Source organism: Mirounga leonina, unplaced genomic scaffold (genome assembly GCF_011800145.1).
Source record: "Mirounga leonina isolate KUSES-001 unplaced genomic scaffold, KU_Mleo_1.0 Mir_125, whole genome shotgun sequence".
Lineage (NCBI taxonomy): Eukaryota > Metazoa > Chordata > Mammalia > Carnivora > Phocidae > Mirounga > Mirounga leonina.
Genome location: NW_023270305.1, coordinates 69,537,919 through 69,552,533, shown reverse-complemented (window position 1 = coordinate 69,552,533; position 14,615 = coordinate 69,537,919). Strand labels below are relative to the sequence as shown.

The 14,615-nt window shown below is 39.4% G+C and overlaps 1 protein-coding gene across 1 annotated transcript in view; it reads right to left on the bottom strand.

The window, feature by feature from the left end:
• The window catches only part of VWA3B (von Willebrand factor A domain containing 3B), a 214,933-nt gene that overhangs the window by 127,678 nt on the left and 72,640 nt on the right, over window positions 1–14,615 (bottom strand). Inside the window, exon 9 of the mRNA XM_035001730.1 lies at window positions 1,491–1,687. Coding sequence (XP_034857621.1) covers window positions 1,491–1,687 — 197 coding nt within the window. The remainder of the gene's footprint in view (window positions 1–1,490; window positions 1,688–14,615) is intronic.

Below are 14,615 nucleotides of genomic sequence, written 5' to 3'. Positions count from 1 at the left end.
TTATTTATTTATTTATTTATTTATTTATTTATTTATTTATTTATTTAGAAGGAGAGAGAGAATGCAAGTGGCAGAGGGAGAGGGAGCGAGAGAGAGAATCTTAAGCAGGCTCCATACTCAGAGTGGAGTCCAAAGCAGGGCTCAATCTCATGACCCGGGTTTGATGATCATGATCATCAATGATCATGACCTGAGTCAAAATCAAGAGTCAGACACTTAACCAACTGAGCCACCCAAGCACCCCAATTCTGCATTTTTCTCATCCAATTTTTACATTTTCCTCCTTGCAGTTCACTGTAAACACACGGCAATATGAGGGATAAAACACTACATCATTTGGCTGATGGAGCCCCCAAGGAAGGAGCCCTTCCTCAGGAGGACCTGTTGAGCCCAGTGGCCAGCCAGCCTAAGGAGTGGCAAAGAGAGTGGGGTCTCACCTCTGTAGGACTGCCAGACACCTCAGTGGTGACACTGAATTGGAGCCTTGGAGGACACATAAAGTGACAGTTTATCAGAGAACCTTGATTTCCTCTCCAGTTCTCCTCTGGGCTGCTCTTACTGGCACATCTGCTCTGCTGCTCACATTTTGGTTCTCACTTCACAGTGTGGACCTGGGCCTTTATTACCTTCTAAAAGGGTTTTCCTTCAATTTTACAATTTTGGAATATTTACTTTATACTGATTTTGTTTCATATCGTGATACTTTTTAGTCTTTCTGTAATTCTAAACTTGCGATAATCTTCTGAGTACTGTCTACAAATCAATGTTTCTCAGAGTATGGCCTCTGGACCAGCAGCTTCAGCATCATCTGGGCCCCACCTCAAACCCACTGACTCACTCATGCTAAAGTTTAGGAGCCACTCATTCATTATCCTTCACTTGTGAGCCAGAGTCAGGCACTTTGAGAAGATGTATTCCTTCCAGACCCATTCACGCAACAGAACTATACCTTTCAAGAGTTTTAAATACACACCCTTCCGGTGCTATGATCCCTTAGAGGATTTGATTTTGTATTTACTGGGAATCCACTAGATGCTGGCTTGTAGTCACTAGACTAATGCATCTTTAAGAGAGTGACAATACAAGAGGACCATAGAGATGCCGGCTTCGGGCATCTTCACCAGCAGTTTCTCTCTTCCATTCAATATGGGGAAACAAAGGGCTTCTCTTTTGAAAAGGCTGAATAATTCCGAGACCCGTAATGCCTGAATTTCTACAAACCCAGCTCCTGGCTTATGTATGATTATTGTATAATCCACTTATATTCAGAAACCATTCCCAGACTTGGTCTCCACTCCCACAAGTACCATTCAGAGAACTGCAAGGTGGGAAACACAAGGGTATCTTCCTTCAGGAAAACCCAAGCTGGTCTCCCTCCACACTGCCTCTCAATCTTGGTCCCTGCCCTGGGTTCTGATCTGGGGGAGGACTTACCCACCCAAGACATCAAGGGAAGCCCACAGCCCGGCCCAGGAGTTCACTTCACTCACCGCACTGGTCTGCACGGACTCATCCTCTGGTTTGGCTTTCACATCAACAACTCCATCAGCATGGCGGAAGCAGCAGTCAGCAAGGACGTCATAAAAGGTCAGCTTCTGGGCTTTCAAACCATATTTCTGAAGCCACTTCTTGGAGTCCCAGGTGTCCTCTAGGTCTGACTCATTCTTGACAGAGGTTGTTCCTGATTCTATTTTTGGAATTACAGTTCATCAGTGCCATTCATATTCTATAAGCCATTTGTCCTGCACCCTCAACTTAATATTTACCAAGCTGGAACATGTTCTTTGTCAGATCACATTCATTTCAGGAAGCATGCTTTCTAAACCAGGACTGGCAAAGAATTAGTTCACAATACCGGAAGGCAGGAATCTGCTGCCTTTCATCTCACTTCCTTCTCTACCTAAGTTGCCTACCCCATGTGTCTGTGGAGATGGCTGACAGACCAAGGCCATGTGTCAGGAGAGCATTAAACTTGGGGTCAGAAGCTTTGGGTTCAAGTCACGGGCTCTACCACTTATGGCTTGGCTAAGTTGCTCAAACTTGGGTGAGTCACAGCACTTAACCTCTCCGAGCTTCAGCAGAATTCTTTACCTGCAGATCGAAGATAGCATCTGCTTGGCCTTCCTAAGTGTGCTGAAGCGATTCAATGAGAAAAGTCACGTGAAAGTGCTTTGTGGTGAGTGGGGACGAGAATTAGGGGCATGTAGCTTGTGTTGAGGTAGAAGTCAGTCAACCAGAGAAGGCTGGCAGGCTCCCTCCCAGGAGCCCCGCTGTTAGCTTTGGTGAATTTATTCTGATTCAGAGCCTGGCCCTCAACTCAGCAGGCTCAGAAACCTCCTATAGTCAGCTAGAGCACCTAGAGCTGTATCTATAACTCACCTTAGCTCACAGGTTAAAGTACAACCCAGAATGCTGATTGCCCAAATATTCCCAGCCTTCAACACATTCCCTTGGTGTTTTCCCAAGGTTATCTATACTCTTTAAGTGGTGGGGGAGGTGCTCTGTTAGCTGAGCAGAACACCATACAACATAAAAGTATTCATCTAGGTGGCTCAAACCACTAGTGCCACCTAAAGGAGACAGGAGTATCTGGGGGTGGGCACAGAGGAGGGGGTGAGCAAATCTAAAGCTGAGAAGGAGGCGCTGGTGTCTGGAGCGGGCTTACACTGGCCCATGGGAGCTAACTGTACACTTCTCCTCCCAACCCCATGCTCCCCAGTAGCACATTGGTAGGGTAAAATTGACCATGCTGGGAGAATTTACAGAATCTGGAAATCAGAGCTTTTTTAATTCCAGCAAGTGGACTGGCAAACATTTATCTGAATGCCCCTGGAAGGAAGGCAGAAAGGACCCTGAGCTTTTAGTCCCATTGAAACCAACAGAGCTCCAGGAGGACCAGCAGGGGGTGCTGGGCAAAGAGATGGTTTTTGTTTTTTTTTTTTTATAACATGTACTACTGCATATTAGGTCTACCAGCCCTACAAAGTTTAATTTCACTTAGATAAGTGGTTCTCAACTCTGCACACTGGAATTCTCTGAATTTTTTGTTGTTGTTGTTAAGATTTTTTATTTATTTACTTGACAGAGAGAGAGACAGCGAGAGAGGGAACACAAGCAGGGGGAGCGAGAGAGGGAGAAGCAGGCTTCCCGTGGAGCAGGGAGCCTGATGTGGGACTCGATCCCAGGACCCTGGGATCATGACCTGAGCAGAAGGCAGACGCTTAACGACTGAGCCACTCAGATGCCCTTCTCTGAATTTTTTAAATACTGATGTCTGGGCCTTACCCATTTTTTTAAAAATGGTCTGGATATTGAGATTTTTCAAAGCTTCTTGGGTGATTATACTGTGCAACCAAGCTTTGCAACTACAGCAATATGGAAAGAGCTTTCTAAATTATGATTTGGTGATCCCATCAGTTATGCTTCTACTAGATACAGATTCAAGTTCAATTATACTTTTAATAAAAAAGGAGCACTCAATATTAGGGAAACAAAAACACTACCCATAACCCATTATTATATTTAAGGGGATATAAAATCAGCATAGGATTTGAAGAAATAAAACACTTTAGAGTCAACTATTTCTCAATAGTATGTAAAGGATCTGCCAAGTAATGCTACATGTAAGCCATGTCCTCAGATTTTAATAGAACACCTTTCAAATAATGCACTCAAACCTACTAGAGCTAAAACTTCTGAAAGAAGCTTGGTTTTGGCTTTTGAACTTTAAACCAGCCTGGCATCAAAAGCCCCTTTGTGCACTGTCCCCAGTCACCAGCAGTTGGTTTCTATGTGATTCACAAAGCCTCTTCTTACCCTGTATAGGGAGCTCAAATCAGAGGCTCCCCAGAGCTTCTGATCCCTGAGGTTCTCCTGCATGTTCTCCTGCATCACAAGGAAACAGCAAAGAGAACAGAGCCATTTTTGTCAGCGGGATCAGCCTCCTTGGAAAAACCCTTTGAGTGACTATTTTTCCTCAATTATTGTTAATTACATTCTAAGCCTTTGTCTCCTCTTTCTTCCAACTTTATTCTCCTCCCTTCTCTCCGAGTAACAGGTGTAGTAGGAAATAAAATTTGTATTCAATTATGTCCACAGCAACACACAAATTAGCACATGTTTCTGCTCTGTTTTGGGGGTTGCCTTCTTTTAAAAAGACAAGAGCCTTTCCTCAATGATAAATTCAAGCTTACCATAGAAGGACTTCCTAAAAAACACATCAAACCAACTCTAACAAGGGATTCTAAAGAACCAGAGACTAACTTTTGACTCCTAGCTTCACCCAGGACTAGACAGCACAGTCACCCTGGGGGGTATGATTGAGTCTCCCAATTACTTTCTGAAAAGGGGTCTCAAGGAAAACCCCAAAGCAACTTGAACTTCATAAAGGAAAGAAGGGGAAGCCAAGCATGCAAAAACAAAGAGCTAGGTGCTCCGAAGCTGAAGAGAAGAGAGAAAGGGGGAAATCTTCCCACTTTCAGTGCTAATTACACCAATTAGTGGCTGAGCCTCATCTTCCCCAGGTGGGGAGGGGAAGGGCATTATCCACTCCTTACAGTCACTTACTAAAGAGTTCTTTCCATCCCCTTGCAGTTACTTTAATTAAAAGTGTTACATAAATCCTCATTCATTCATGACAGAGATGAAAGCTCACAGCTCATCCTATACCATGTGAGAGATTGCTAAAGATTTTCTCTCTGTTACTCGCAGGAGAAGCACATAGCGGATCACCTCTATGCCACAGAATTAATGTGCCTGGTTGTCTCCATTCTACGTGTCGATCTCAAAACATGTTTTAATGAGCAAGACCTACTGGCCAATGCTTTTGAAACATAACTGCTATAGCCAGGGCCACAGCAAAAAGATAAATTGGGCACTGTTTTCTGTGCCCACTCCTCCCCTCAAGGTGTCATTCCCCAGTGGCTCATGGTCATCAAGGACTTATCACCGTAACTGCCCTCCCCATGGCGACAGTTAATCTAATGTGTGAACTTGGTTGGGCCACAGTACCCATCTATTTGGTCAAAGATTATTCAAGATATTTCTGTGAAGGTAATTTTAGGTGAGATTAACATTTAAATCAGTAGACTTTGGGTAAAACAGATTACCCTCCATATCATGAGAGGCCCTCCTCCATTCAGTTGAAGGCCTTTAATAGGAAAAGACTGAAGTCCCCTGAGGAAGAGGGGATTGTGACAGCAGACTGCCGTGGGACCTGAAATGCAACAGCAGCTCATGAAGGCTGGTTGGCCTGACCTGCAGTGTTTGGACTTGGTAGTTTCCACACTCATGTGAGCCAATTCCTTCAATATCTCAATCTCTGTCTCAACCTCTCTCCCTCTTTGTATACACACACACACCCCCTGTTGGTTCTGTTTCTCAGAAGAACCTTGATTAATATGCTCCTCCTCCCCCACTGAAGATTGCTTGTCCAGCATCACATTCCTGCCATGTTAGGTCCTTGTGCCTTTCAAGGGAACCATCAGCTAATGAATACACCAGAGCTCTAGATCTGGAACCGATCTCAGAGAGCATCAAGTTAAATGTTTCTCACACTGTGGTCCACAAACACTACTTCTCCTGCATGTCAGTGGCTATTATTAGCCAGAAAGACAGTTTCTTGGCAAAAAGTTTGGGGAGCTTGAAAATAAACAGTTTCAACAGGTTCTTTCTCACAGGGCTTGTCTGAGGAATCAGCAGTGGGACTCACCATGGGTAAGAGGCATAAATAGTATTTCCTAAGGTTATATAGTCCCAGAACCTTTCTGCATAGAATATTTGGGAAGGCTTATATTTGACAGACCACAGTTTGGTACACACTTTCCAACATCCCTGTTATCATGAGTGTCATGAGACACTAAGCCAACACTTGGCTGCCCCATGGGAAGTGGCATGGCAAGGACACTGTGAAGTATTTGAAAAAGAAAGGTTCAGAAGAAGCTGAAAGTGATGTCCAATGGAAATAAGGAAAGGATGGGGGACAGGAAGGGAGGGAAGGAAGGAAGGATGGGGAACAGGGATGGAGGGAGGGAGGGAAGGAAGGAAGGGAGGGAGCGAGGGAGGGAGGGAGGGAGGGATGGATCAAGGACAGCTAGGAGGGAGAGAGAAAGGTGGCAACTGTTAGGACAAGAAATCCAGCTGCTTGCCTGTCAGACAAGTAAGTCGGCTCAGAAGACAGCACCTGTTGGGCCAAGGGTTGTCTGCAGGTGAGACAATGAAGCCCGCTGGGGTGGGCACCCAGAAGATGTGTTGACAGCGTGGCTCAGGAGAGCAACCTGTCTCTGAGCAGTCATGCACTTTGTTCACTATACTTGCTGACTGACTGATATTTTCTGTTCATCTACAGTTGTGAAAGCACCATGTGCCGAGCATATTTGCCTGGCACTGCACAGAAGCCTAGAAAGGGGAGGAAGGGAGGCAGGGGAAGAGAATGGTAACCCACCAATATTCTGCAGAACTGACTTGCTAGGCAGGTTTGGGTAACTGTTCTCTGGAGTGCCCCAGGGGTTATACACGTGAGGGCTGAGGAACAAGAAGATGCAGTGATGTGCCTGAAGTCACATCTCTAATATGACACTAAGTCAAATGGGCAGTTCTAGAGTCAGTCCTGAGTGGACTAGCGTACAATGGGAAAGAATTTGGATGAATTTTAGGCCCTTTCTCCCCTGGAATACCATGAAATGATTTTTACTTCTTCCTTTAATGCTTGTAAAAATCAAAGCAAAATCTTTGTGGAAAAGGATTCCATGGCTTACCCAGCTTGTTTGTAAACCAGTGGAAAAAATGATTCCAACCCTGAGTGTCTCTAATTCCTATAATCTCAGTAGGAAAAGGAAACTGAACAAAGGCAGACATAAAGATGGAAAAGCACCAACAGTAGACAGGAGGTAGGAGAGGAGCTAACATCATCTCAAAGACAGTGTTCCACATTTCTCTTACTTTCTCTTCTGCCTAATTCTGAAAGAAGGAAACTGAAAAAAAAATTTGCTTTACACGTGGGCTGTGAATGAGGCAGCTGCAGGAAGAAAGTTTAAACTCCAAGGTCTGCAACTGGCTATTGATAAATAAGGAGCAACAGCCAGTGACAGACGTGCATGGAAGCTGAGAAGAAACCATTGGCAGAGCACACATTCCAAGCGAAGAATCGCAAAAGCCACATTTTAATGTGTCTGCATCTACAATGACATTTAAAATAAATTCAAAATACTTGAGGATCATCGACATAGGCCACAAATTACGTCTGGCAACTATTTCTTTAAAAATGGTGTGACGTGTCAAGATAAACCAATTCAAGATGCTTGGTATAAAGTGGAAAAACCAAGATTAAGAATTGAGAAGGGGACTGATTGGGGGAGTTTGGGAACTTTAGATTGAGAACATGAGGGTCACATGGTAATGAGAATGGGAACCATTAAGCAGAGTCGGGATACTGGGATGAAACCAACAGAGAAATCTGAATCTGCTTCCCTTGGGAAATTAAAATAGTGCCATTTTTTTGATCCTGTGTCACCAATGCCAAGGTTTGGGGTTTTTTTAATTGTTAGCCTATTTATTTCATGTATTCTTTAAAACCTTGTTTGTTGAAACTGAGGGTTCTAGAGGGGAGGCGGTGGGGGGATGGGCTAGCCCGGTGATGGGTATTAAAGAGGGCACGTATTGAATGGAGCACTGGGTGTTATATGCAAACAATGAATCATGGAACACTACCTCAAAAACTAATGATGTAATGTATGGTGATTAACATAATAAAATTTAAAAAAATAACCTTGTTTGTTGAGATAAAATTCATATACTATGAAACTAACATTTTTAAAGTATACAATTTAGTAGTTTTTAGTTTATTTACACAGCTGTGCAACCATCATCAATGTTTAATTCCAGCACATCTTCCTCACCCCACAAAGAAACCCTATACTCATTAGAAGTCACTTCCCATTTCCCTTCCTCTCTCCCCACCATGAGTTTACTCTATGGATTTGTCAATTTGGACACTTCATGTAAATGGCATCATACACACTGTGGCCTTTTATGTCTGGCTTGTTTCAATTAACATAATGCTTTCAAAGCTAATCTATGCTGTAGCATGTATCAATACCACATAACTTATGGCTGCATAATATTCCATTGTAGAGGGGCGCCTGAGTGGCTCAGTTGGTTGAGCATCTGCCTTTGGCTCAGGTCATGATCCCAGGGTGCTCAGTGGGAAGCCTGCTTCTCCCTCTCCCACTCCCCCTGCTTGTGTTCCCTCTCTCGCTGTCTCTCTCTCTGTCAAATAAGTAAAATGTGTTCCCTTTCTCACTGTCTCTGTCAAATAAGTAAAAAAAAGTTTTTCCATTGTAGGGATATGCTACACTTGCTTATCTATTAATCAGTTAAGACACTTAAGTTGTTTCTACTTTTTGGTTTTTTGGCTGTTATGATGCTATGAACATTCATGTACAAGTTTTTGTGTGAACATATGTTTTCTTAAGGCCTTTTTAAAATTTAAGTATAATATATGGTGTTATATGAGTTTCAGGTGTACAATAGGATTCAACAATTTTACATATTTCTCAGTGTTCATCAAGATAACTGTACTCTTAATTCCCTTTATCTGTTTCACCCCTCCCCTCCCCTCCCCGCCTGACCTCCTCTCTGGCAATCACCAGTTTGCTCTCTGTATATGAGTCAGCTTTTCGTTTGTCTCTCTTTTTTCTTTGTTTTGTTTTATTTAAGTTTCACATATGAGTAAAATCATATATTTGTCTTTTTCTGACTGACTTATCTCACTCAGCTTAAATACCCTAGGTTGATTCATGTTGTTTTGCAAATGGCAAGATTTCATTATTTTTTATGGCTGAATAATATTCCATTGTGTATATACACCACATCTTCTGTATTCTTTCATCCATTGATGGGCATTTGGGCCACTTCCATATCGTGACTATTGAAAATAATGCTGCAATAAACAAAGGGGCGCATATATCTTTTTGAATTAGTGTTTTCATTTTCTTGGGTAAATACACAGCAGTGGAATTACTGGATTTATATGGTAATTCTATTTTTAATTTTTTGAGGAACCTCCATACTGTTTTCCACAGTGGCTGCACCAATTTGCATTCCCACCAACGGTGCACAAAGATTCCTTTTTCTCTACATCCTCACCAACACTTGTTATTTCTTGTCGTTTTTATTCTAGCCATTCTGACAGGTGCAAAGTAATATTTCATTGTGGTTTTATTTTGCATTTTCCTGATAAGTAGTAGTGTTGAGCATCTTTTCATGTGTCTGTGGGCCCTCTGTATGTCTTCTTTGAAAAAATATCTATTCAGGTCCCCTGTCCACTTTTAAATTGGATTATTTGCTTTTTTGTGTGTTGAGCTATATAAGTTCTTTATATATTTTTTATATTAACCCCTTATCAGATGTATCATTTGAAAATATCTTCTCTCACTTAGTAGTTTGCCTTTTTTTGTTGATGATTTCCTTCACTGTGCTAAAACTTTTTTAGTATAGTCCAATAATTTAGCTTTTGTTTCCCTTGTCAGAAAAGAAATAGCTAGAAAAATGTTTCTACAGTCGATGTCAAAGAAATTACTGCCTATGTTTCCTTCCAGGAGTTTTATGGCTTCAGGTCTCACATTTGGTCCTTAATCCATTTTAAGTTTATTTGTGTGTATGGTGTAAAACAGTGATCCAGTTTCATTCTTTTGCATGTAGCTGTCCAGTTTTCTCAACACCATTTGTTGAAGAGATTATCGTTTTCCCACTGTATGTTCTTGCTTCCTTTGTTGTAAATTAACTGACCATAAAAGCATGGGTTTATTTCTGGACTTTCTATTCTGGTCCATTGATATTGTGTCTCTTTTTGGGCCAGTACCATATTGTTTTGATTAGTATAGCTTTGTAGTATGTCTTGAAATATGGGATTGTGATACCTCCAGGTTTGTTCTTTTCCAAGATTGCTTCGGCTATTTGGGGTCTTTTGTGGTTCCATACGATTTTAGGATAATTTGTTCTGAGAAAAATGTTGGTATTTTGATAGGAATTGCATCAAATCTCTAGATTGCTTTGGGTAGTATGGACATTTTAACAATAGTGGCTCTTCTAATCCATGAGCACAGACTACCTTTTTATTTGTATTGTCTTCAGTCTCTTTTATCAATGTTTTATAGTTTTCAGAGTACAGATCACCCATCTCCTTAGTTAAGTTTATTCCCAGGTAGTTCATTCTTTTTGGTACCATTATAAATGCAATTGTTTTCTTAATTTCTACTTAATAATGTTACTTTGTTATTAGTACATAAAAATGCAATAGATTTCTGTATGTTAATTTGCATCCTGCAACTTCACTGAATTCATTTATCAGTTCTAGCAGTTTTTTGATGGAGTCTTTAGGAATTGTCTCTAGATAGTATCATGTCATCTGCAAATAGTGAAAGTTTTACTTCTTCCTCACCAATTTGGTTGCCTTTTTTTTTCTTGTCTGATTACTGTGGCTAGGACTTCCAGTACTATGTTGAATAAAAGTGGTAAGAGTGCACATCTTTGTTTTGTTCCTGATCTTAGAGAAAAGCTCTCAATTTTTCACCATTGAGCATGCTATGGATTTTTCATATATAGCCTTTATTATGTTGAGGTATGATCCCTCTATATCTACTTTGTTGAAGTTTTTATTATAAATGGATGTTGTACTCTGTCAAATGCTTTTCCTTAATCTATGGAGATAATCATATGGTATTTATCCTTTCTTTTATTAATGTGATGTATCACACTGATGAATTTATGAATTTTGAGCCACTGTTGCATCCCTGGAATGAATCCCACTTGAACATGCTGAATGATTTTTTTAATGGATTGTTGGATCTAGTTTGCTAATATTTGGCTGAGGATTTCTACATTTATGTTAATCAAAGATATTGGCCTGTGGTTTTCTTTTTTTGTGGTGTCTTTTCTGGTTTTGGTATCAGAGTAATGCTGGCCTTGGAGAATCAATTTGGAAGGTTGCCCTCCTCTTCTATTTTTTGGATAGTTTGAGGAGAAAAATATTAACCTTTCTTTAAATGTTTGGTAGAATTCACTTGTGAAGCCATCTGGTCCTGGACTTTTGTTTGTTGGGAGTTTTGGGGGTTTTTTGTGGGTTTTTTGTTTGTTTGTTTTTTTGATTACTGATTCAATTTCATTGATGGTAATTGGTCTATTCAAGTTTTCTATTTTTCCTGCTTCAGTTTTGCAAAGATATATGTTCCTAGGAATTTATTCATTTCTTCTAGGTTGACCAATTTGTTGGCATATAATTTTTCATAGTTCTCTTTTAATCCTTTGTATTTCTGTGGGGTTGGTTAGAATTTCTCCCCTTTCATTCCTGATTTTATTTATTTGAATTCTCTTTTTTTTTTATGAGTTTAGCTAAAGGCTTATCAGTTTTGTTGATCTTTTCAAAGAATAAGTTGGTTTCTTTGATCTATTCTGTTGTTTTTTAAGTTTCTATTTCATTTGTTTCTGCTCTAATTTTTATTATGTCTTTACTTCTCCTAGTCTTGGACTTTGTTTGTTCTTCTTTTTCTGGCTCCTTTAGGTGTAAGGTTAGCTTGTTTGAGATTTTTCTTGCTTCTTGAGGTAGGCCTGTATTGTTATAATCTTCCCTCTTAGAAGAGCTTATGCTGCATCCCAAAGATTTTGGACCACTGTGTTTTCATTTTCATTTGTCTCCATGTATTTTTTATTTCCCCTTTGATTTCTTGGTTGACCCATTTATTGTTTAGTAGCATGTTATTTAGCCTCCATGTTTTTGTGTTCTTTGCAGATTTTTCTCTTGAGATTGATTTCTATTTTCATACCACTGTGGATGGAAAAGATGTACAATATGATTTCAGTCTTCTTGAATATATCAATTATTTTGTGGCCTAACATGATCTATTCTGGAAAATGTTGTGAACATATGTTCTCAATTCCCTTGTGTATATACTTAGGAGTGGAATTGCTAGGACATAAGCTAACTCTATTCTAACATTTGAAGAATTGCCAGACTTTTCAAAGTGGGTGCACCATTTTATATTCCCACCAGCAAGGTATAAGGGTTCCATTTTCTCCATATCTTGCCAACACTTGCTATTTTCTATCTCTTTTACTATAGCCATCCTTGTGGGTGTGAAGTGTTATCTCACTGTGGTTTTCATTTACATTGCTCTTACAACATCTTTTCATGTGCATCTTGGCCATTTGTATATCTTCTTTGGGGAAATTTCTGTTTAAAATTTTTGTCTATTTTTCAATTGGGCTATTGGTCTTTTTTCTGTTAAACTGTAAGAGTTCTTTATGTCTTCTGGATACTAGATCCTCATCAGACATATGATTTGCAAATATTTTCTCCTATTCTGTGGATTGTCTTTTCACATTTTTCCAGTTTTATTGAGAAAAATCAACATATATCATCACTTGCTGCTTATTAATCAGCCCTGTCAACATTCATTTAACCATAAAGAGCTTTAGAGGTGTAAGTTTAAGGCATGCAGCATGATGGTTTGATTTTTATATATTGTGAAATGATTATCATAATAGTTTCAACTAATACAACTAATAGCTTCTCATACAAATACAATAAAAAGAAAGAAAAAAAGGAAAAATTTTTCTTCTTGTGAGAAGAAGTCTCAGGATTTACTGTCTTAACAACTTTTCTATATATCATATAGCAGCATTAGCTATAGTCATCATGTTGTACACTACATCTCTAGTACAGACATACCTCATCTTATCACACTTCTCAAATACTGTGTTATACAAATTGAAGGTATGTGTCTACTTGGCATTGAGCAAGTCTATCAGCACCATTCTTCCAACAGCATTTGCTCATCTCATGTTTCTGTGTCACATTTTGGTAATTCTCATAATATTTTAAACTTTTTCATTATTATTACATTTGTTATGATGATCTGTGATCAGTATGACTTGCTGAAAGCTCAGATGATGGTTAGCATTTTTTTAGCAATGAAGTAATTTTTGAATAAGGTATGTACATTGCTTTTTTAGACCTAATGTTATCACACACTTAACAGATTACGGTATAGTGTACACATAACTTTTTATGCACTGGGAAACCAAACAATTTGCTTGACTCAATTTATTGTGATATTCACTTTACTGCAGTGGTCTGGAACCAAACCCACACTATCTCCAAGGCATTCCTGTATTGATATATGCAGTTGTCTTTTAAATCATATAGGAGAAAAAAAAAGTTACAGTAAACAAAAACTACATTTGTACTGTCTTTTATGTTTACCCATGTAGTTAACAGTGTCCTTTATTTCTTCATGTGGATTCAAGTTACTCTCTAATATCCTTTCATTTCACCCTGAAGGACTTCCTTTAATATTTTTCTGGTAGGGAAGGTGTGCTAACAATGACATCTGTTTTTGTTAATCTTGAATGTCTTAATTTCTCCTTCTTTTTGATGGGCAGTTTTGCCAGATTTAAGATTCTTGGTTGACAATCTTTTTCTTTCATCACTTTGAATATTTCATCCCACTGCTTCTGACCTCCATGGTGTCTGATTAGAAATCAGCTGTTCATTTTATTGAGGATCCCTTGCATATGGTGAGTCATTTCTGCCTAGATGCTTTCACAATTCCCTTTTTGAGTCTGGTGCTTTCTTTTTTTTTTTTTTTTTTTTAAGATTTTATTTATTTATTTGACAGAGAGAGACACAGCGAGAGAGGGAACACAAGCAGGGGGAGTGGGAGAGGGAGAAGCAGGCTCCCCGCAGAGCAGGGAACCCGATGTGGGACTCGATCCCAGGACCCTGGGATCATGACCTGAGCCGAAGGCAGTCGCTCAACCGACTGAGCCACCCAGGCACCCAAGTCTGGTGCTTTCTGTTGTGAAAGGTTATTAATTATTGATTCAATTTCTTTAATAGATATAGGCCTATTCAAATAGTCTGTTTCTTCTTATGGAAGTTTTGACAGATTGTCTTTCATGGAATTGACCCATTTTATCCATTGACCCAGTCAAATCTGTGGGCATAGAATTTTCATAATACTTCTTTATTATCCTTTTAATACCCATGGGATCTCTGGTGATGTCTCCTCTTTAATTTTTGCTATTTGTAATTTGTATGTTCTTTTTTTCTTAGTTAGCCTGGCTAGAGGCTTAGTGATTTTATTGTCTTTTCAAAGAACCAGCTTTTGATTTTGTTGGATTTTCTCTAGTGATTTCTTGTTTTCAACTTCATTGATTTCTGCTCTAATTTTTATTGTTTGTTTTTTTTTTCTTCTGGGCACTTTAGGATCAATTTGCTCTTCTTTTCCTAGTTTCCTAAGATGGAAGCTTATTGATTTTAGACCTATCTTCTTTTCTAATTTATGCATTCAATGTTATAAATTTTCCTCTAAGCACTGCTTTCACTGTATCCTACAAATCTTGATAAGTTTAACTTTCATTTTCATTTACCACAGTCACTTTTTAATAACATGATTCTAGCTCTGACATTTCAACATAGTTTGTGTTACATTCCAACATCCTTCCTAAATTTAATGCATCACATCTACAGGATTCTAATGAACTAATTCTTCTTCCACATTTTGGGGGAAGTTTTTCAGTGATATCTTAATTCTGACTTGTGGAACCATTACATGATA